This window comes from Scomber scombrus, chromosome 18 (genome assembly GCF_963691925.1).
Source record: "Scomber scombrus chromosome 18, fScoSco1.1, whole genome shotgun sequence".
In the NCBI taxonomy this organism is placed as follows: Eukaryota; Metazoa; Chordata; class Actinopteri; order Scombriformes; family Scombridae; genus Scomber; species Scomber scombrus.
The window spans coordinates 4,557,974-4,581,338 of NC_084987.1; the positions used below are offsets into that span (position 1 = coordinate 4,557,974).

Below are 23,365 nucleotides of genomic sequence, written 5' to 3' on the forward strand. Positions count from 1 at the left end.
CAGGTGTTTTTTTGATATATAAAATTATTAATAAACCTCAATTGTGTCTTCAAGATGCATTTCTGGTGGTCCATTGCTGGTTAGGCCACGATTAGGTTTATCAATCCACCATTCGGACTCCTAAAAAAGCTTATGTCAAAACCTATTTGTGCCCCCTTTTCCTGCTTATCATTCATGCCTCTTCAGATGGAGGCAGCCTCAGTGGCAGCAAAAAAGGCCCCTAAATGGTCTCCAGGCTCAAGAGAAATGCATCTTCATCTCAGCGCTTCACACTCCAGAAAACAGGCTAATCGCCGGCTCACCGCTCAACCCGCTAATCTCCTAAAACTCACATTTACTTCAGAGTGCTGGCACCTGTCTTATCTGAAGAGAGAGAGAGAGAAAGAGAGAGAGAGAGAGAGAGAGAGAGAGAGAGAGAGAGAGAAAGAAAGAGGGGTGCAGGGTGGATCCTCTCAGTATGAGGCTTACCTTTGGCCCTGAATTTAGAGTAGAACTATAAATGGGAGAAAAACCCCAAACTCTATACATTATTTTAACATAGCAAGCAGCTCAACTAGTGATGCAAGCCAAGTCGACACCGAGAAAAAACTCTGCAAAAAAATGTCTGTGGTAAATGTTTTTTCAGAGTCCTGGTTCTTCTCTATAATCGAAAGGTCAAGCCTCGGAAATCAAAGTTCATTCATGCCTGTCATATGTCAGATCAAAAGGTGAACGTGTGCAAGTCGAACCACGTTTAGGATGCTTTAACGATTCCCACATTGAGTGTTTTTTTTCCCTCCTCTCTCCCCAATATCTCTTAATGGTTTTAACAAAGCTGTCAGTTATATACACCTGACCCCGCCAATGGCTATAATCAGTTTTTTAGTTTTTTACCCTCACTGTTGCTATGAGAAGAGATTCCTGCAGCCACCGCTCCCTCAAGTGGCAAAAAGATAAGTCTCTCTTCCTGTGAATATCACCACGTTGGATGTGGGTTTTTTCTTTTTCCCCTTTAAAGTTGATAGAAGCTCTGATGGCTCACTGAAGCCCCCATGTGGACTAGGGTGGACACTTTCAGCATCATCTTTGTGGTTTTCAGACTCTCCTGCAGCTCTGAGTTGAAATTTAAAAGACAGGATCTGATGCTGGAAAAGAGCAGTAATATTATCTGCAACACCAGCAGTTTGAATTTTTGGAGTTTTAAGTGAAAATGTGCCTTTTTTCTACATTTGAAATGGTCATCCTAAGTGATTCTCAACCAGTCTGCAGTTACTGGGGGTTGCACAGTTAATATATACAATAATAATAACCTATGTATTTGTAAAGCCCTTTTTATTAACACGTTACAAAGTGCTACACAGGTTATAAAATATATATACTGTGACATATAAAAAAATACAAAAACTGACATATCTGTGACTATTACCAGTACTAACATATGTATTGCGACTGCTTCCTGGAAATGAGTGTGAGTGTGAGTGAGAGTGTGTGTGTGTGTGTGTGTGTGTGTGTGTGTGTGTGTGTGTGTGTAGGAGTAATTTGTATAATGTACATGTTTGTTTCCTTCAGGGTGGGGCAGGATATTGTAGTGTATGATAACTACTAAATTAGAGGAAGAATGATGTGTATATTTATATATGCGCAATATTTATTGACAGTTAACTCTTGAATTTGCAAAAGTGCACACTTAACTATGCAATGCTGCTATTACTAATAATAATGAATAATTGAACAAGAAAAAAAGGAATAAATAGGAATAAAACTAGTGTGAGGCCGATCTTTAGTTGAGTTACTATAGTAACCATCACAATAACCTCAGGAAGGGCTCGGATACTGTATTGTATGATAATTACTGAATGAGAGGATGAATGCACTTTTGACTGTGCAATACTAACACTACTACTAATAGTAATAATACAAATATTGAACAAAAGGAATTAGTGTGAGGCCAATCTTTAGTTCCAGCTATGAAACTTCAGTCAGCTGTTACACCTGAACACCTGCTGAGACTCAGAGAGTGAAGACTGGATAACAAGTAGAGGTCAAAACAGTCATAAACCTGCAGCTCCTGTCTTCTCCAAGAGATACAAGCAACCCAGACTTGACAAAACCTACCGAAAAAGATCAATTTCTTGTATAAAAAAGTATAAACATATCATTATAATATCCATGTTTTTGTTTTATGATTAATAGTTTTAAGAATAATCCACTTAAATCAACTTAAGTAAAGCTCAGCTGTTCTTAAATGTTCTTCTCTTGTGTGAATTTTGGTTATTTGTTCTACTTTTAGTCCTTATATTCCCAATTCTGACAATATTGCAGCTGACAAATATTGTTTCTGCCTGTGCTTATCGAGCCAATAAGTCCCTGGATGCTGTTCTTTAAATATCAATGCTGCAATTCAGTCTTTCGGACCTTTCTATCATGCACCTCCGATCCTCCATCACCCTCCTGCAGGTTTAAAAGCAGGATCCTATCTGCTGTCTATATGAGCCCCATGCTTCAATGATGATGCAAACTGCAATAAACACCAAAAAACCCCAGCTGGAAACCACTGATGGAGACGTCTAATGATACAAATCTACTGAATCTACAGACTGTGTGGGTTACTGCTTTATTATATTTAATGAAAAATCAACTCATAGTTTTGCTCTTTGTACACTACAATGCAAGAAATATACATGCATGTTCTGTCATTACACCACACAAGCCAAATAAAAATCAGGTTTGTTTAAATAAAATAACATAAGGTTGCTCTCAGTTAAAGTCATGTTTGAATGAAATCCTGATGAGTCAGGCCTCAGCTGGATTTGAGTCTCTTATTTTCTCCGTAGTGCGTCGCTGCCTCCTCCTGGTCTCGTTTGGCACCTCGGTCCACAGTGGCAGCTCCTCCGCTCGTCTTCTGCTCGCTGTTCAAATCAAAGCTGCCTCCTCTCGAGTGCTTCAGCTCCCTTTTCTCTCTTCTCCCCTCCATCTCTCCGATCTCCTCGGCGAAGAGGGTTTGAAGTGCAGGAATGAGCCGGGGGAGGATTTTAAAGTCTCCGAAGCGAATCTGAAGGAGAGAGGAAATGGGAGGAAAATGATCTAGAAACTGTCTGAATTTTAAAATGTTAAAAAAGGGAGAGAGGATCATCAATACTATGCAAGAAACAGAGGGTTTTGATATAAGGTGAGAGTGTTTTTAATACAAGGGGATGGATCAGGGTGATTAAAGCCTTCAGTCACTGCACCAATATTAAAACTAATACTATATTTCTATTATATTATTACAGAAAATGCAGAATCCAGCCTTTAACTATCAGTTTCAATCAGTTCAATCTTGCTTTTACAGGCACTATTCAAAATGTTTAGAGTACACGGCCCATATGATGCCTCAGGTTTGGTTTAATAGTTGGCAAAAACATCACATACAGTAGCAACCAAAAGTTTGGACACACTTTCTTTTTTCAAGATAAGGGCCAAACTTTGTATTGGTTACTGAAGACTTGCAGAAATCTAAACATGTTTTTCTGGAAAACTGAAAAAAAAACAAAAAAACTTTGCCTCTATAAAATAATATCTAAAATGAACCCTCCAGTTGTTCTCGAGTCAAGGAAGGAAGGGAGGAAGAAGGAAGGAAGGATGGAAGGGAGGAAGAAGGAAGGGAGGAAGGAAGAAGGAAGGAAAGGAGGGAGGAAGGAAGGAAAGAAGGTAGGAGGGAGGGAGGAAAGAAGGAAGGAGGGAGGGAGAAAGGAAAAGAGGAAGGTAGGAAAGAAGGAGAGAAGGAGAAAGGGAGGGAGGGAGGAAGGAAAGGAAAGGAAGGAAGGAAGGAAGGAATGAAGGAAGGAGGGAAGGAAGGAAGGAGGGAGGAAGTAAAACTGAAATCGACTGAAATAATACATAATCTTAAACTCATCAATTAGTTGTGGGTTGTTTTCTTACAGGACAGAATGAACTCAGCATCCACACATTCCTCTCTTCTTAATTTCTCTATTTAGCCTCTTCAGGTCAGACTAACCCAATTTTTGATACACTCAGAGCTAACTCTCTTCACTTTTCCAGCACTTAGTAGAAAACAGCAGACAACAGGAAACACTGAGTACAGTTAAACTCATCAGTCTCCATTAGGTGAGTTCAGAGATGTGAAGACGGTTCATTGGCTAATCGGTTCCTCCCGCTGCAGGAAATAATGGATTCATCCTGGAAGGCTATTAATGAAGCACTTCTCTCTTTATGAAAGTAACACAGCGATTATTCAACTACTGACAATTTGGTCAGGTGAGAACATATCGACCAACTAATCACCACCAGGAGACTGCAGCTTTAGTTTTTGATCTGCATTTCAGTCTGTATTTAACCCTCCTGTTGTACTCGAGTCAAGGAAGGAAGGGAGGAAGGGAGGGAGGAAGGATGAAAGGGAGGAAGGAGGAAGGAAGAAAGAAGGAAGAAAAGGAGGGAGGGAGGAAGGATTGAAGGGAGGAAGGAGGAAGGAAGAAAGAAGGAAGGAAAGGAGGGAGGATGGAAGGGAGGAAGAAGGAAGGAAGGATGGAAGGGAGGAAGAATGAAGGAAAGGAGGAAGGAAGGAAGAAGGAAGGAACGGAGGAAAGAGGTAGGAGGGTAGGAAGAAAAGGAGGGATGAAAGGAAAGAAGGAAGGGAGGAAGGAAAGGAAGGATCAAAGAAGGAAGGAAGGAGGAAAAAAGGAGGCAGGGAGGGAAAAAGGAAAAGAGGAAGGGAGGAAGGAAAGAAAGAAGGACAGAGGAAAGAAGCAAGGTAGGAGGGAGGAAAGAAAGAGAGAAGGAGGGAGGGAGGAAAGAAGGAAGGAAGGAGGGAAGGAAGAAAGGAAAAAGAGGGAGGAAAGAGAGAGAGAAGGAGGGAGGGAGGGAGGAAGGGAGGAAAGAAGGAACAGTCAAAACAGACAGGGTTAATAAACTAATCTAACTCAGCCACAGTGTGATTCACAAGTCTGTAAAATGGTTTAATAATGAGCCATAATTTCCCTAATCTTAAAGACACATAAAACATAAAACATACTCTGCTTTGAATTATAATTTGTGTCTGATACACCAAAAATTCTCTCATTAAAATCCTTAAATTGACATTAACTCTATCTCAAATATTTCTCCATTGAACAAGTTTAACGAGATGTTTCCTACAATCACTGAAAAGCCAATTCTCTGTGTTTGTGCACTTGGAGGTTTCAAGTTTCTAACATCACACTTCAGTAAGTTGAACATCGTTCTGCACAGAGAGAAACATCCAACTGAAGAAGAAGAAAGAAAAAAAAAAAAAGACACAGACGGCTGTCAAGAGCGTCTCTGAATGCCGCAGTGCAGCTGTAACCCGACAACATCATCTGTCAAAAACATCCAATCTGCAGCGATTAAAGCGTCATGTGACTTAACAGACGAATGAACAGCGTTACATATACGTAGACTCTTACTCTCATGTGGTCGAACGATATTCCCACTTTGTCGCTGAAGTCTTCACTGAAGAGCGGGATCTTGGCGTAGCGCTGGCTGAAGTGGTTCAGCATGATGAACTCGGCTTTCATCTTCATGCCGATGCCGATGGCCTGAGAGGTCGTGCTGCCGAGGGGAGAGGAAGGAAGTCAGCGAGAGATTCATGTTGCACAAAGTTGCTCTTAAAAAGGGGAGTATTCTATTTGTATTAAGTTTTAAGTGTTCTCCAAGGATGTTAACCCTCCTGTTGTCCTCGAGTCAAGGAAGGAAGGGAGGAAGAAGGAAGGAAGGAAGGAAAGGAAGGGAGGAAGAAGGAAAGGAGGAAGAAGGAAGGAGGGAGAGAGGAAGGAAGGAAGGAAGGGAGGAAGAAGGAAAGGAGGAAGAAGGAAGGAAAGGAGGGAGGGAGGGAGGGAGGAAGGAAGGAAGGAAGGAAGGAAGGGAGGGAGGAAGGAAGGAAGGCAGGGAGGAAGGGAGGAAGAAGGAAGGAAGCGAGGAAGGAAAGGAGGAAGAAGGAAGGAAAGGAGGGAAGGAGGGAGGGAGGGAGAGAGGAAGGAAGAAAGAAGGAAAGGAGGGAAGGAAGGAAGGAAGGAAGGTAAGGAGTGAGGAAGGGAAGAAAGGAAAGAAGGAAGGAAGGAGGAAATAAGGAAGGAAGGTTGGAGGGAGGGAGGGAGGGAGGGAGAAAGGAAAAGGGGAAGGGGGGAAGGAAGGAAAGAAGGACAGAGGAAAGAAGGAAGGTAGGAAGGTAGGGGGAGGAAAGAAAGAGAAGGAAGGAGGGAGGGAGGGAGGGAGGAAGGACAGACGGAAGGAAGGAAGGAAGGAAGGGAGGAAGGAAGGAAAGAAAAACAGACTAACAGTCAAAACAGACGGGTCAATTTCGTGCTGTCGAGGGAAAGGAAGGAATTCATCGAGAGATTTATGTTGCACAAAGTTGCTCTTAAAAAGGGGGAATTCTATTTGTATTAAGTTTTAAGTGTTCTCCAAGGACGTAAAAAAAAGAAAAAAGGTGCTTTTGTGAAGAAAGATGCTCGCTCTGCAATCATTAAAAAAGGTGCAGAAAAATCAATAGCAATGTGTGTGTAGAGAAATATAACAAAGCACTAAAAAATAGCTGCAACCTTAAGACTCCTTTAAGCTTTAACTGCTTCTATATCGTCTTTTTCAGCCATTTGCATAAACTCACATTAAAGCTTTGCATCATTTTTACTCACCTGTGTCTTTTCTCCACAGCTTCCTCCTCCAGCCCGTCTTCCAGCGTGGCCTCGTGGATTACTAAGGTTGCATTCTTTCCTGCAACAACAACAAAAAAAAAAGCTTGAATCAAACAAACGCTGCACTCACAAACACAAACACACACACACTCTTCCCATCTCACAGGAAATCAATCAGGTGCTCGTCGTATTTAAGCGCCGGCTCGCCCTGCTCAGCCTTCCGGGCCGATCCATCTATAATGAACAGACGTGGGGATACACTCGCCCGTCTCTGAGAGGCTTTGCTTGGACACAGTCCAGTCGAGCAATTTAAAGAAGAGTCAATGAAGTGAGATCCCATAGCAACCATCCGAAGAGCCAGCCAGCAACGAAAGTGATCGAAAAGCATTAAGAAATATATATTAGATTAATTATTCACAACGACTCGTGTGATCAAGCTTCAAGTTTCGATGCAGTGATGCGAATCGTTGAAATATTTAAAAGCTCAATTTGTGATGATGCATTTCTGAGTAGATCCACTTTGGTGGAACGAGCGGTGCTGACCTGTGTGTACGAACGAGTCGCAGGGCATGGTGTCACCAGAAAAGGCCAGTTTCCATCCGGACTGGTGAGTGAAGCTGCAGGCGAAGGCGTTCTTACAGTGACGCACGGTGCACGTCTGGAACTGAAACACACAGATCACACACACACACACACATGAATAAAGTAACTCTTAAAAACTTAAAAAAGCGATCTAATGTTGAAGGATGTGAGAACAGCTGCACACCGTTGCCAGATCGTTCTTTTTCAGCAGCGCTTGGATGAATGATTTCGTCCTCGGCTTCGGCGTCTCGGCTCCGTCAACCAGGAATTTATTCGGGATGAGGCTGAAAAACAAAAACACATGATGATGTTAAACCTGCAAGAACTTATATTTTTTGGCCACTAGGGGGCAGCACAACCAGAACAAGTTCAAGTAGACACTTCCAATGTTAACAAGCAACATTATCATTCATTTGGATTCTGTTTCTGTCCACCTGGTGAATTTAAGTCCAATATTCACTCTCTTTTTGCTCTGTTTTTACTCTCTACCAACTCCTGAGGGAAATATCTGGCTCTTTAGCTGCTAAATGCTCCACTATGTTCACCAGCTAGTCTACAGATAACTGTGTCTGTTTGTTGCTTGGTGCTGAGCAGGTAGTGCACAGCAGCATTTAACAGCTTTTCCAACTGCCTGCTGCAGCCCAAAATGACACTATGAGAGCGCTGAGAGTGAACTAAATCAGTAAAGGTGCTGCTGAGAGGAGATGCAGAGTTGCTAATAATATTATTTGTAGAGCACCTTTAATACAATAAATGCAACTCAGGGTAATTTACAACCAAAGAAGTTCTATACACCAAATACTTCATATCAAAGTAGCCTAGAAAGAGCATAAAGCAATGTTAAAAAAGAGCAAAGAAACATTAATGTAATGTAAGTACTACTACTAATCTAAGATAGTAAAATAGTAACAATAGCACATAGTAAAAGTAGCTAAAAAATAGAGTAAATACAAGACATAAAATCAAGTAAAATTCAACACTTCAAAATGTTCTGTAGTGCATCGGTGTGAAGATGACTAGTTTTTAGCTAGGGATGTCCCGATCCAGCTTTTTGCACTTCCGATCCGATACCGATATTGTAGCTTTTAGCATAGGCCGATACCGATACCGGCCGATCCAAGCATGTATTAAAGATTAAAGATATTTACTTATTTTGTTGTTATACTCATGTTGAAAAGGGTTTTACTCTTAAGAACAACTAGCCAACTTAATTAGGTTAGTTTGAATAATCCACAATGGTTGGTAATGAGAAGCTGACCTGTTTATTCTTAACAGGGTTAAATAAACACAAAATAGACAAAATAATAAATAGTCAATTAACCACACAAACTGAATTGGCATCAGTGCTCTGCTCTTGAACAACAAGAGTGTGAACCAAGGCTTAAAAAGCCATCAGTGCAAACAATATTGTAAACTGTATTAAAAAAGCAAAACACACAAAAAAGCTGAGTAGAAAATAAATAGTGGGATGCTGGACAGGTCGCTAGGTGTGCTGAAAAGGCGGACCGGATTTGGGGGGGAAAGCTGAAAACAAACTGGATCGGGAGCCGGATCGGGATTTTCCCGTGCAGGCCGATCCGATATTGATATGCATTTTTTGCTAATATCGGCGGCCGATCCGATCCAAATATCGGATCGGGACATCCCTATTTTTAGCTTTCTATATAGCTTCCTGATATCTAAAAGATAAAAGAGGTAGACCTGCGTGTCATCATGTGAGGTTGTTCTTGTGTCTACGTACTTGATGTGGTTGAGGATTTCCTCGCAGTAGTCGTGATACTGGTTGAGCCACGTCATGATCTGGACCGGAGCGACCAGGTAGACGGGACTGAAAGGTTTCCCTAAAGTCGTCTGAGAGAAATAAAAACACGAGTCAGAGAGTTAAAAAGTCATCATGAAGGAGATTTATACTCATAGAAACAAGTTTATATGGTAATAATAATAATAATAAAATATGTTTCTGGTATGAACTAGAATCAATAAGACTTTATTTATATAGCAGCTTTCATACAAGACTAGTGTAGTTTATTATTAATAATAATAATAATAATAATAAAATATGTTTCTGATATGAACTAGAATCAATCAGACTTTATTTATATAGCAGTTTTCATACAAGACTAGTGTAGTTTATTATTAATAATAATAATAATAATAATAATAATAATAAGACAGAAAAAGTGACAAATTAAAACCAATAATAATAATAATACAATTAAAAAAGGAATAAAAAACAATGTAAAGACAAAAATTGAGACCAATGCATGCAAGAGAAAATAAAAATGATTAAAAAAATAAAAAATGTAAATAAAATAAGTAAGAATAAATAATTAAATAAATAAGTAAAATAACAGAAAAAAGGTTTATTAAAAGTAAGTGTAAAAAAATAGGTTAAATAGATTTAAAAAACTGAAGAAAAGTAAAATAAGTTTAATAAAAAGCTGGACTAAAGCTAGGTTAACAAAGACTAAATAAAGACTATTTTCTCATTTTTCCTCCTGAAATAACCATAAAAACTAATTTGAGACAATATTTTGTGTCTGAACATATAAGATGAGCAAGAGGCTATGTTATTCTGTAATTAACTCATTTAATTTTATGTCGTTTTCAGCCATTAAATAAAAAAATTTAAGAAAACTATAAATATTAAAATGATGAAATACCTACCAGAGCTCTTTCTCTCTGATACAGCAGCTTCAGCAGCCCCTAAAACAAAAACATGAAAACATGCATCAGGATTAACGAGCTTTAAACTAGTAAATCAATCATCATTTATAGCTGCAGTGTTTTCCAGCGTCTTACTGTGTGATGGTCGGCATGCAGGTGTGAGATGAAGACTGTGGAGATCTTAGTCAGAGCTTCGTCCACAGCGTCTCCGTAGTGTCTGCAGAGCTGACCGAACGTTCCCTCTCCACAGTCCAGCAGCAGCGACTGACTCGGGCTACGAGCAGGTTCAAAAACTCATTAAAAACAACTCTGAACACTCACTCATGTAACAGCTCTTACAACTTATCTCCTATTATCTTAATAATAATGTGATTTAGATACATTCATTTGTCCCCAGGGCCGTACAACTCTACAATCTGGCAATAAAAAGACCCCCACAGCCACAGCCTGGACTAAATTCACTTTAAATTGTATATTGCACTATATTTTTATTTTATTTTATTTTTGCACTTTATCACACAGCCTCAGCCTCAGACCTTGTTGTTTTTCTTATTTAGTATTTAGTTTTTAATTTTTTAGTATATTGTTCTTTGACGTCTTTGTGTATTAAGCTGCGGGACCCTAAATTTCCCCAAGGGGATCAATAAAGTTTACATCTATGAGTTCTTTTTTTAGAGATTTGCACCATCATGTCCGCAGCACTGCTTAAATCTCATTTTTTAAAAATTTAGTTGATCCACTAGTTTCCAAAAGTTTATTTAATGTCTTAAATTGTTTTTTGGCTCAGGGAGTGATATCTAAATGTTGTTATATTGTTGTCTAACCCTCAATATAATGAAATATAAAGCTACTAAACTTTAAAACTTAAATGTCAAGCTGGATTTTAAGCAAATTAAAAAGGAAAATGAAACAGACACAAAAGACATTTAGAGCATAAAAACCTCTCTGGCTGAGTTTCAAGTTAAAATATTTTCAATTTTCTCTGATTAAGTATCATCTAGAGATGTATAAACAATTGTAAGAGGGAGTTTAAAATGAGTGGATGATTTTAAATTGATTTTATTTTTCTTCTCTATGATATTACTGCTGCAGAGTAGAGAGAAGATAAAGGATACTTCCCACTAATACACTATAAACAGTATGCTCTACTCTCCAAATAAATAAAAAAAAACTCATTCATAGAGTTAAATAAAATGTATTTATCATGCAACTTTAATTTGAGCTCTTTTTAGACCAAAAAGTTCCAAGAAACAAAAACCAGAGGAACAAATCTGCATTATTCAGGAAATATGATCCACAGCAGATTTTATTCCCTGTTGCCGGGGACAACACTTGGAACTAATGTACAGGAACTATATATTAAGTCCTTGTTTTAGTTCCTGAAGTCTTTGTGGTAGAAAACGTCCGTACCTGATATTGACTAAAGTGCCGCTGACGTTCCTGATCTTCATCGGAAGAGCTGATCCTGTTCCCAAGAAAACCACCTCTGGGTGTTTATCTGAGTGGAAACGAAAATAATAGTTAAATCCACATTAAATATCATTGACAGATTGTCCACATTCACACCAGGGTTATTATAACGGTCGCCCATAAAGCTGGAATAATTTTGTTTTCAGACACATTCCTCTTTTTATTTTTTTTTTATACACATCAGTAATCACCTTTGATCAGGTATAATGAGATTGATCAATATGATATTTACACTTTATCTATCAAGAATAAATCACATTGTCACAATCACTACATGAGAAGAAGTAAAAAATATTTTATTCCAACTTTATGGGCGACCGTGTAGTTAATTAAAACTAAGAGTAAAAATAAAACCAGCTGTGAAAAAATCATTTAATTCACTGAAATAAAAATAAAAATTGTAGTTTTTAAGAACTAAAATGAAATATGCAAACTAACTAAAACTAAACTGAATTGCAGAAAAAAAAAAATCAGCTTCGTTTTTGTTGTCATTTCATTTGACTTCAGTCAGTTTGACTTCTTCTACTTCCTGGAAAACTAAAACTAAGAGTAAAGCTAAAACCAGCAGTGAAAAAATTATTTAATTAACTGAAAAAAAGAAGAAAAAAATGATTTAGTTTTCTCCCTTTTTACTGTCCTGTTCAGTTTGACTTCTTCTAATTCCTGGAAAACTAAAACTAAGTCTAAAACTAAATAAAAACTAAACTAAAATGACTTAATTGCTTGTAAAACGAACTAAAACTACACTGAAATACTAAAAAACTAAATAAAGACTAATGAAAACAACCCTGATAAACACTCCACAGAATCATTTTATGAGTCTTACAAGCTATAAACCCCCTCGTTGAGTTTCTGGTCTCCAGCAGTAAAACTCACCAGAACGCTCCGCAGCATCGGTCAAGCACATCTGTCTGCACTTGTCCACTTCTTCCAGAAAGTTTGGGACCTCAGACGCCTCCTTCACAAACTCCTCGGTGTTGCAGGGAGGGATGGCGTCTCTAATGAAAGAAGAACAGAGTAAAAAAAAAACAACAACAAAACAAACAAGACAAGACCTTAACGCACCTTTACAATGCTCGACAGAAGCAGTGGAGAGAAAAAGAGACAAAGAAACACTGACACTTGTAAGATGAGGTTAAAAAAAAGAAGAAGAAGAAGGCGGCAGAGTGCACTGGTCCATCTTAGATTGTTTTCAGCTGCAGAGTAATGGGAGGTAAATTGTAAAACTAACCTTTGCCACTCCATTACGGGTCTGAGCTGGAACTTCAGCAGACACTCGGCTCTGACGTTGGGGACGTGCAGAGCAGCCTGAGGCCCCTGCAGGTTGGGGGGGGGGGGGGGGGGACGGACGACAAAATCTAGTTAGTTAAAGTCATAGAAGTAGATACTATAATAAAAGACAGCATATAAAAATAATAGCATATGAGTGTGATGGATTTAAAAACACTATAAATACAATTTAACCTCTGATAATGCCATATAGGAAATTATGGTTCTCAAATTTGGTTTTAAACTTCCATTTTTGTTCATATGTAATGAAAAAAACATGTAGAAATAACAGGGTTTCTGCAGGTCTGAACAAGTTCAATTTAAGACGTTTTAAGACCTTTTTAAGACCATTATGAATTAAATTTAAGACCGACATGAAGTATGCAAAAGTAAGGAAAAATGGCAGTCCCAGAATTACTATCAAAGTCATGAAACATCTGATGTTGAGTGTGACACCAACTGTGCCTATTTGAGGGACTCAAATTGATTGTTTGGTACCAGTTTTAACCAACCACTGAATTCTGATTGATCAAGCCAACACTACCTGGGATCCTTCACAAATAATTACAACACATTTCTCTGGGGGGAAAAAAAACAACAACAAAAGAAAAAAGCAACGGAGGAAGCAGTAAATGAACGTACATATTTAAGACCTAGTATGCAACAAAAGGATGGATTTAAGACGGATTTTATGGCCTAAAATTGAGATTATTACATTTTAGACTTTTAGACATTTTAAGACCCTGCAGAAACAAAAAGGATGCAAGCCGGTTGTAATTGAAGTTAATGTTACATTTATATAAAATAAAAACAAATAAACCGTCTCTCGCAATGCTAAAAACTTTAAATTGGATTTAGTGTAATTACAAATTGTTGACTTGTAAATATCGTTTATGTCAACCTCCAAGTTGTTATTATGACAGAAACTGGGATTTTTTAAAATGTGAATGTATATAAATAGAGTTCAGAATAGTCTGGAAGTGTTTGTTTATTTGGGAGCAACGTGTTTGTGTCAGTGTTCATTGTTAAAATAATCTCTGTGTCAGTTTTACCTTCGCTTTGCAAGACTTGAGCTCTGGAAATATCTCAGGGTTGATCATGTTCAGCTGAGCTTGAATCTTATGACTTCTGATGTTGTGAACTGTGGACGAGTGTTCGTTAACGATCAGATGCTCAGTGGTGGACGGAAACCTGCAGAGAGAGAGAAGTATTATGAGTGATGTAGTATGCAGTATTACAGTAAAAGTACTGCAGTATTATGAGTGATGTAGTATGCAGTATTACAGTAAAAGTACTGCAGTATTATGAGTGATGTAGTATGCAGTATTACAGTAAAAGTACTGCAGTATTATGAGTGATGTAGTATGCAGTATTACAGTAAAAGTACTGCAGTATTATGAGCGATGTAGTATGCAGTATTACAGTAAAAGTACTGCAGTATTATGAGCGATGTAGTATGCAGTATTACAGTAAAAGTACTGCAGTATTATGAGCGATGTAGTATGCAGTATTACAGTAAAAGTACTGCAGTATTATGAGTGATGTAGTATGCAGTATTACAGTAAAAGTACTGCAGTATTATGAGCGATGTAGTATGCAGTATTACAGTAAAAGTACTGCAGTATTATGAGCGATGTAGTATGCAGTATTACAGTAAAAGTACTGCAGTATTATGAGTGATGTAGTATGCAGTATTACAGTAAAAGTACTGCAGTATTATGAGTGATGTAGTATGCAGTATTACAGTAAAAGTAGTGGTTTGGTCCTCTGACTGATATATTATTATTATGACATCATTAGATTATTAATAGTGAAGCATCAGTGTTAGAGCAGCATGTTACTGTTGTAGCTGCTGGAGGTGGAGCTAGTTTACACTACTTTATATACAGTTAGCTAGTTTAGTCCAGTGGTTCCCAACCTAGGGGTGGGGCCCCTCCAAAGGGTCAGCAGATAAATGTGAGGGGTGGTGAGATGATTAATGGGAGAGGAAAGAAGAAAAAACTAAGTTCTGATACACAAATGTGTTTTCAGTTTTTTGGACTTTTACTCTAATCTTTGATTTTGGCTGAAATATTGGATCATTTGAACATTTATTGAAATGAAACCATGTGAGAAGTTTAGAGGGAACAATCACTATTTGGTGGAGCTGTTAACAACTCATAGACATCTGAAATGTGAGCCTGACTACACACTGATTTTTGAGTAAATTAATTACCTCTCCATCCACTTTTTGTATTCATCTGTTTTCAGAACAGACTCTGGAGTCATGTGGACCAGTAACGCAGGTGAGTCCTCCGTCCCTCCTGTCTGGTATCTACGAAGACAACACACATTGAATTTGAACTCATATTTGATTTCTTAAAAACATACCACTCAGATAATCCGTGTGTTACCTCCTCAGCTGCTGATTGGTGCAGAGAGGTTGAAGGAACTCCTCAGACGGACACTCGACGACAATAAAAATTGGTCCTGGATCAGTGGGAGTGCAAACCTGCTCCGGTCGGATCTACGGGACAACAACGACAGCGTCAGCAGTCAGCAGTCAGCACACACAGATACAGATAGAAGCTGCAGCTGTATTACTGAGATCATATGAAAGATTTCCAGCTTCATACTGAACCTCTTTCCCTTCGTATGTGACACTCTTCCCGTCTTTCAGAGCAGCGATGAGCGGACCGATCGCTGCTGTGCCCCTGTGGGAGAATAAAGAAGAGTTTTTACAGAACATTAAAATGCCAATTAATGTTAAGTTTAACCCTTACATACTGTTAAGGGTCAAATCTGACCCATTTTTACATGTGAGAGCTGTATAAAACACACACTATACACACTTCTTTCCTAATGTGACCCCAAATATACCAAAAAAAAGCATCATATTTTTATATTTGTGCAGCTGATACACATTTTTGTAGATGCAAATGTGTAAATTTGACCTGTTTTCACTTAAAAACCATCATTCTTCATATTCTATAAAATGTTCTCCTGGACCATAAAATAGTGACTGTTAATGTCTTTTTTCCATAAGATTAACACTCTGTTCACTCTCTTATAGCTTCATTAAGGAATAATCAAACATTGATTAACGACTGATAGTGAATTTATGAGTGTGAATTGGTGTAAAGACTACTTATGAGTCAGAATATGAACAGTATGTAAGGGTTAAGTAATTTATCAAGCAATAAAAATAACATTCAAGCTTCTTCAATGTGACGATTTGCAGCTTTTCTCTGTTTTATCTCATTATCAATTGAATATTTTGGGGTTTTGGAAAAAATATAAAGGTGCACTTTCACTATATTCTGATGTTTTTCAGTCTCAATCGATAAAAAATGATGCTATTATTTATTATTATGTATTATATATTATTTATTTCTCTCTTTTTCTATTTTTCTGTACTTTGTTTTTATTTAATTTTTTATTATTAGTGGTTTTAATTGCATGTTTTAATGTTTCCATGTTTTTACTATTATTGGGTTATATTTTTATTTCTCAAATTGCATGTTTTTATGTTTTTAGTTTCCAATTCTTACTGTTATATAAATGTTATATATAAATAAAGCTGCCTTGTCACATGGTGTGTTTCTCAGTCTGCTACAGTATTTAAAAGCAGAGCTGCAGACTCTGTTTAAAGTCAGCAGATTTAATAGTATAAACTTTACTGAGCTAAACAACAGTAATGGTTTCAGATGTAATACTAACAGTTGCTCAGCAGATGTCTCCATTTTAACTGTCAAACACTTTAAAAACAGTAAACTACTGTCAACACAATTCCTCAGAAAGCTTCCAGTAATAAAACAGGAGATTCAATAACCGGAATAATCACTGCAGCCTCGCTATAATTAAGCTCACGCACTAATTGGGTCGCAACGATTTGGGCTTTAAAAGTCAATAAATAAATGAGGAAAACACCAGTGAAATACAGCCAGCTTGAATCTGCCTCATAAAAAATGTTAATCATGTTTTAATTTGGTTGTTTTCAGCGTGTAATTAAATAATTACTGCAAAAGTAATACATGGAAAACAAGACTATCTAATTAACAACAGCTCATAATGAGACATTTGTCCAAAGCTGTATGGTTGTCATGGTTACATAAATGCTTGTTCAGGTTAAAAAAAATAGATACTGTCTGCTTACTAAAATAAATAAATGACTAAAAAAACTACTTTTCTTTACTGCATTTATAAAGACTGAGAGTGAGACCAACATCTGATCTAATATCTCTAATAAAACAACAATAAACATCCTTTTTCTATTCTTCTTCTATCTGTAATAAAGAGTACTCACAGAGGCAGTCCGAGCCCTTTGGCCTGAGCGACCAAGAAATTTCCTTTTTTGGGGTGAAGCTGCAAAAGAAAAGAGTTTTAAAATGTATTTATAACAATTTTAAAAAAACACGTTAATCACACATGCAGGGTTCCCACTCTTTTCTTCAAATCATTCTCCAGGACATTTTATTTTGTCGTATTTTATACTTTATCTTGCATTATTGTATCTACTCATATTTTATCCCTCAGTGTGCATTACAGTAGTTACCAAGTTACATTTTTTACTTTATTTCCTGTGTTGTTTTTGATTTCAATCAAACTGTAAAGCACTTTGAATTGCATCTGATTTGTTTGAAAGATGCTGTATAAAGAAAATTTGACTGATTGTTAGCTGTGATGCTAATTTCGCCATGTTAAATCCCATTCATTGATGCTAACAACATTAGCAATAAGAACCCTTCCTAACCGTTTGCGTTCACTCACAACGCAGAGAGAAGCATCATTTTAATTTTTCTCTGGATTTCCAGATTTTACAGACACGTGGGAACCCTGACATGATGATGATGATGATGATGATGATGATGATGATGATGATGATATACTCCTGCAGTTACCTACCTTGCATATAAAGGAAACCACCAGCGATGTGTCTCGTTTTGCTTTTCGTTTTTCACCTGCAAGAAATTTCAAGCAAATAAAATGTTAAACTGTTTTTAATGTGGATAAAGCAGAATTACTCATTTCGTCACTGAGATTAACCAAAATTGGAATAATTAACCACGCTCCATCAGAGAGACGTTTAAATCTAGACTCAAAACCTCAATTTTCACTCACTTCTACTTAATTATCTTTCTTTAATCAATGGTTTATGTTCTGTCTTAAATGTTTATTTTATTCATTTTTACAATTCATCTATTAATCTGTAATGTGTTCTACTTTCTTGTAAAGTATACTGAGACTTTACACTTTAAATAAACTCCTTTACTGAAGATTTCACACCAATTTCTGCACATTTCAACACTTTTTTTCTAGCTATACAGTCAGTAGCATCTTTAATTCATTGTTTGACATCATTTTCCTTCAACGCTACACTCAAAAATCAAGCACTTTTTAGTCTGCATGTATGTTTTAGTCCCTTTTTTCCAGCATGAATGACTTAAACACTCCACACAGAGTTAGAAATGGTATAAAAAGGACAAAGGATTCATTTTCTTGCACCAAAAAATCGTCTGCCATTAATGTAAGAACCAATTGTAACTCCTCTAACTCTCAGATAACTTTACCAAACAGCCTTTAATCAGGATTTCCTCTCCAGTCTGGACTCACCTGGACTGTTCGGATTGTTTCCACAGCTGTCGTCTCTCTTGGGAGAAGCTGGACTTTGAGAGGGGCTGCTCCCTCCCGACCGGGGGGACAGCTTTCCATCGTTGCTGCTCCTCGACTGAGCTAAAAAAAAAGAATCAGTCACCAAAACGCACTTCCACAAGTCTCACTGAATATCAAACAGCAGGAAAGACTAAAAACATAAGCTCACCAAATATTGGCACTTGATAAACTGTCATGGTTTCGTCTGCGTAGGTCTCATCAGTGTACGGTCGCACCGCTGGAAGTAAAACAATCACAGTAAATATCACAAAATCAGACACATGATGCAAGTATGTGAGTCAGTAAAGTAAACTCAGCGTACACAGCTTGATGTCCTCCAGCGGGCCAGAAAACGACTTGATGGCGTGAAGATAATTCTCCTTTTGATGATAAAAGAAACAAAAAGGATGAAGTGAGTTTATGTTAAATTAAAACTTGTGCAGATGAATGTCGTACTGTGTGATTTCAGGTTTCTCACCAGCTGTGGAGGTCCAGAGAGAACGCACTGGGGAACACCGGTGTCCTTCAGCGTTAATATCATCCCTGCAGTGCAGACAACACACAGACAAACTCTAAATAATACTAAATAATAATAATAATAATTAAAGCTGCTCCCCTTCTTTGCCCTGAAACAGCAAAACAGAGAGAACATGAAGTTGCTCGGATTAAATCTGCAGGAGGAATTTGTTAAAGTATGTTGCGTGGAAATTACCAACAGCGCCACAATGGAAAATTTGAATAAAAATGGCTGATTTCCTGTTGGACTTAGAGTATGGGTCCAAGAGGCTTTTTTGTGCATCTTTACATGATACATATGTGTCTCAAATCTTGTTTGTCTATGTCAATCTGGAGCGAGGGGCTCAATTATTAAGATTTTCTAGGCGGGTGCTATTTAGCCATTTTTCAACGCCCATTTCTGCAAACCATAAAATATCAAGTTTTTCGCCAGATTGGAAGTGTGTGCACATTTTCATGAGTTTGTTTTGGAAGAAGGATAATTATAATTCCTACAGATTTAAAAGAGCCTTCACAGTGTTTAGTGTTCGGGCCCTAATAATAATAATAATAATAATAATAATGATAATAATAAACTTTATTTCTATGGCACCTTTCCAAACTGAAGTTACAAAGTGCTTCACATTATATAATATAATATAATATAATATAATATAATATAATAACAGAATATCATACACAACACAATAAAAAGCAGTAGTATATAAATATAAATGACATATATGCAGCCAAGAATCAATAACAACAATAATCTTTAGCTGCAGCCTCACTTTTAAAAATAATGAACATTAAAAACAAACATGTTATGCAGTTGTTACAAACTCTGCCCCCTGCTGGATATGATGTGCATAGCATATGATATACCACTTATAATGTTGTGTTTTCTCTCAGGTGACTTTGATCCCGATTGATTGAGGGAAGACCAATAAAGAGAGGGGGAGGAACTTCTCTCTCTCTCTCTCTCCCTCCCTCCCACACTTTACAGGAGTTTTTTTGTTTTTTTACCATGTTTTAGTTTTTCTGCCCATTGTTCGTCTTCTGTTTGTATTTTTTGGGGTCTGGTATTTCTGTTTTTTGTGCAGCTTTATTACTGTTAGGTTTATTTTTCATTAGTAATCATGTGAGTTTAGGGTTAGGAGGGAAAGCCTAGATCCAACAACCCTATTGTTTCATTAGTCTGGGACTCTGGGTGTCTTCCTCTCTTTTTGTTCACTTTGGCCGAGTCATCAGCTTTTGTTGGTAGTTTGTTTTTTTTGGTTTGATTTTGCTGGCTAACCCTAACCCCGCTCCTCACTGTTCGACTATGTTGGACCTTCTTTTAAAACTGGCTATTTTAGAGGGTCGTAACAGCTATATTATTGTGTTTTTCTTGGAGGAAAGTGAGTATTTTGTGCAGAATATGCATGAAAAGAATTTTGACAGCAGGGGGAGATTTGTCTTTTCTGTTTTCTAACAAGGTTTAATGTCAAATACTTTTTTAAACAGCTGCATTTGCTGCAGCTCCACCTGTGTTTTATCTGTTCATGTGGATGTTTGCCTGATGAAGATCATGCAGTTAAAAACTTTGCATTAATAAAAACTTGCAGATTTCAGTGCATGTGAGCAGACTCTGCTTTATTGCTTTGTCAAACTATACGAGTCATATAATGACAGCCACTAATATTTAATAGCCAATCATTTTCATATAAAGGTTTCTCTCACTTTAAAATATGTTCATAGCATACTGCTTATCAGTCCATATCGAATATGACCGTCAGAAGCAAAAGCACAGACTGTTTTTGGAGTCTCATTTCCCAATAATTAGATTCATTCCTCGGTATCAGACAGATTTTACCGACCTGACAAACCTCCAACGTTCTCCCAGCTCAGTCTGGTGAGGAAGATGTTGTCCAGTCGAGCAGCTTTCAGCCTGTCAGAGAGAAACAGAATCACAGTAACTCTGCACGTCTTTGTCCATCAGACTGAATGAAACGATAAAAACAAACCAGCTTACTTGTGCTCCTGCATGAGTCTCTGTGTTCCTTCACCGCAGTTGAACAGGTACCTGAAACCAAGAGAAGGGAAGATAATGAAAATTAGGGCCTGAATGATACTGTTTTTTTTGGGCTGATGCAGATACTAGGGAAATGTAAAAATATATCTATAACTTTAAAAATATCTCATTTAAAAAAACATATTGGCCGATAATCTTTTACATTCAGAATATACACATAAACACTATTTTATGTTCAAATGTGGTTACCAATCACTTTAGATTCAATTTGGGACTAAAATTGAGAAAAGGATTTTGTTCAGTTTTAAGCAGTATGGTGATAATAAAAAAAGAACAACTTGTATGACAGTAAATGTACTTTTATCCAAAGTTACTACAGAGTCATTTGAAGCTCCAATACCTGCATATTATTATCAGGTTTTGATACAATAATATAATATGTTGTAAATATGACACAGAAGTAGAAAATTACTCTTTAATCATAATTCAGAGGTTTAAACAGAGGTTGGCAGATGTTTTTAAAGACTCCTAGATTCAAATTTTACTTTATTTGGGACTCAAAATGACTCAAATGATTATTCAAAGAGCATGATGATAAAAAGAGTGGTACTTTTTATCCAAGCAGTCAATTAAAGGCTCCAATACATGCTTTTTATTGTCAGGTTTTGCTAGATTATATAATATTATTATGTTATATAATCTGAAATATGACACAGAAGTAGGAAATAACTCTTTTAATATAATTCAGAGCTTTTAACAAAGGTTGACAGAGGTTTTAAAGACCCTAGACTCAATTTAGACTTATTTGGGACTGAAAATGACTAATAAACAAAGCTCCTAACTAATTGATTAATGACTAATCCTCCCAGCTGCAGCCCTGGCTTTAATGTAAACACCTGGACACACTGATCCTGTCTCATCATCACACACACACACACACACACACACACACACACACACACACACACACACACACACACACACACACACACACACACACACACACACACACACACACACACACACACACACACACACACACACAGTACCTGTTGTACTCAGAGAAGACGTAAAGAGACGCAGCATTGTCTCTGCTCCCTGCTCCCACCACCTGCAGGTACACAGTGGACGGTCCGTGATTGTCTCCACGTTTGTTCCTGTTCTCTTTGGTCTTCATCCTCCTCAGTGGCTCCTTCTGCTTCTTGGCTTTCCTCTGACAGCCATCCTGCTGCTGCTGCTGCTGCTGCTGTCTACTGTCCGAGCTGGAGGCCATCATTGACCTGCAGAAGTGGAGAGGTGAAGCCACACAGTGTGCAGAGGAGAGAGCTCTTCCTCGGACTATCAGCGATGCAATGGACCGGAGAGTCACATGCATTGATTCAACCATGGAGGCTTCAACAAGCACGACTCTTTAGAGGTTGGGGTTGACACATGGGACACGAGTTCCGGCATCTAATGATGATGTAAAGCGTATCTCGTCGCTCATTGGTCCGAGGGAGTAGTTGGCAGGCGTGTGGACCAATCACAGGGCGAGTTTGAAAAGAGGGAGGCGGGATTTAAAGGTAAACAAACTATAAGAAATATTAAAGGTCCCTAAAAGATATTTATTGAGACATTTCGCTGCAAAAATCCTATTATATATTATGTAAAATATAACAGGATTATTATATATATAATTATTACATAATGTAATATATTTATATCTATAAATATGTCCATATTTATTTAAAGTTGTATAACTTTTAGGTTTTTTGAATATATTATTTTTAACTTTTAGGCTTTTTGTATATATTATATGTTATTATTTATTTATATAGTTGTGTTTATTTGTGTTTATGTATGAGCTATTGGATACATGAATAAAAGTATATCTATCTATCTGCCTATCTACAGTATGGAATACTCCATCCTACTTGTATGAATGAACAATTTGTGTCTGATATGTTTAAAGTGGCATCAGTTCCTTCCCAATCACAAAAAAAAAAAAATTCTATTATCCATGAGTATGTAAATATGTTTAATTTCTAAATGTTTCCTGCTGGACACAAGATATCTCCTACTTCACTATTAAGTCCATTCTCATGTGTCTCCAAAAGCTGCCAATAACCCATAAATACACATTTATGTGTAGGTTTATGTATAAACCATTATAGAGAAATTATTAGGAATTAATTTAATATTAATACATTTGTGTGTTTATGGATGTTTGTATTATTTAAGGCAACATTTATGGGAAGAAAGGAAGCTAATATGTAGAGAAATATTAATTAATTAATGGATAGCGGAGAAGAAGTAGCATTAAATACGTTTGTACTCCTTTTCCATCATGTATACTGGTGTTTTTATAAGAGATGGTTCATTGATTTCAATGTATTATGCTTTTCATTTCATTTGTTTTTTTTAATTACTTTTACATAACATATTTGAATCAAACATTCAAATAACTGTGACAGCAGAATTGAGCTCAAGTACCGTTTAATAATGTCTGAATATTTGTAATTTTGCCATGAAATGAACCATTAAGAGTAGATAGACATTAAACTTTCATCATAGACGTTCCTATAATGTATTTAAATGAATACAACTTAGATTTTGTAGTTTTATGAGAAGC

At 37.2% G+C, this 23,365-nt stretch overlaps 1 protein-coding gene across 1 annotated transcript; it reads right to left on the reverse strand.

Moving 5' to 3' along the window:
• Nucleotides 1-2,584: 2,584 nt before the first annotated feature.
• Nucleotides 2,585-22,151, reverse strand: elac2 (elaC ribonuclease Z 2). The gene is made up of 24 exons (XM_062438588.1): nt 21,804-22,151; nt 20,755-20,805; nt 20,600-20,670; nt 18,724-18,788; nt 18,568-18,625; nt 18,415-18,483; nt 18,207-18,326; nt 17,499-17,554; nt 16,900-16,958; nt 15,235-15,307; nt 15,008-15,120; nt 14,830-14,928; nt 13,667-13,805; nt 12,577-12,662; nt 12,222-12,343; nt 11,286-11,373; nt 10,011-10,149; nt 9,876-9,914; nt 8,950-9,059; nt 7,393-7,492; nt 7,170-7,290; nt 6,627-6,705; nt 5,400-5,544; nt 2,585-3,031 (listed from the first exon to the last, which is right to left on the reverse strand). Exons 1-24 carry the CDS (start codon nt 22,139-22,141, stop codon nt 2,780-2,782), a joined length of 2,592 nt encoding a protein of 863 aa, XP_062294572.1. The 5' UTR covers nt 22,142-22,151; the 3' UTR covers nt 2,585-2,779.
• Nucleotides 22,152-23,365: the final 1,214 nt, after the last annotated feature.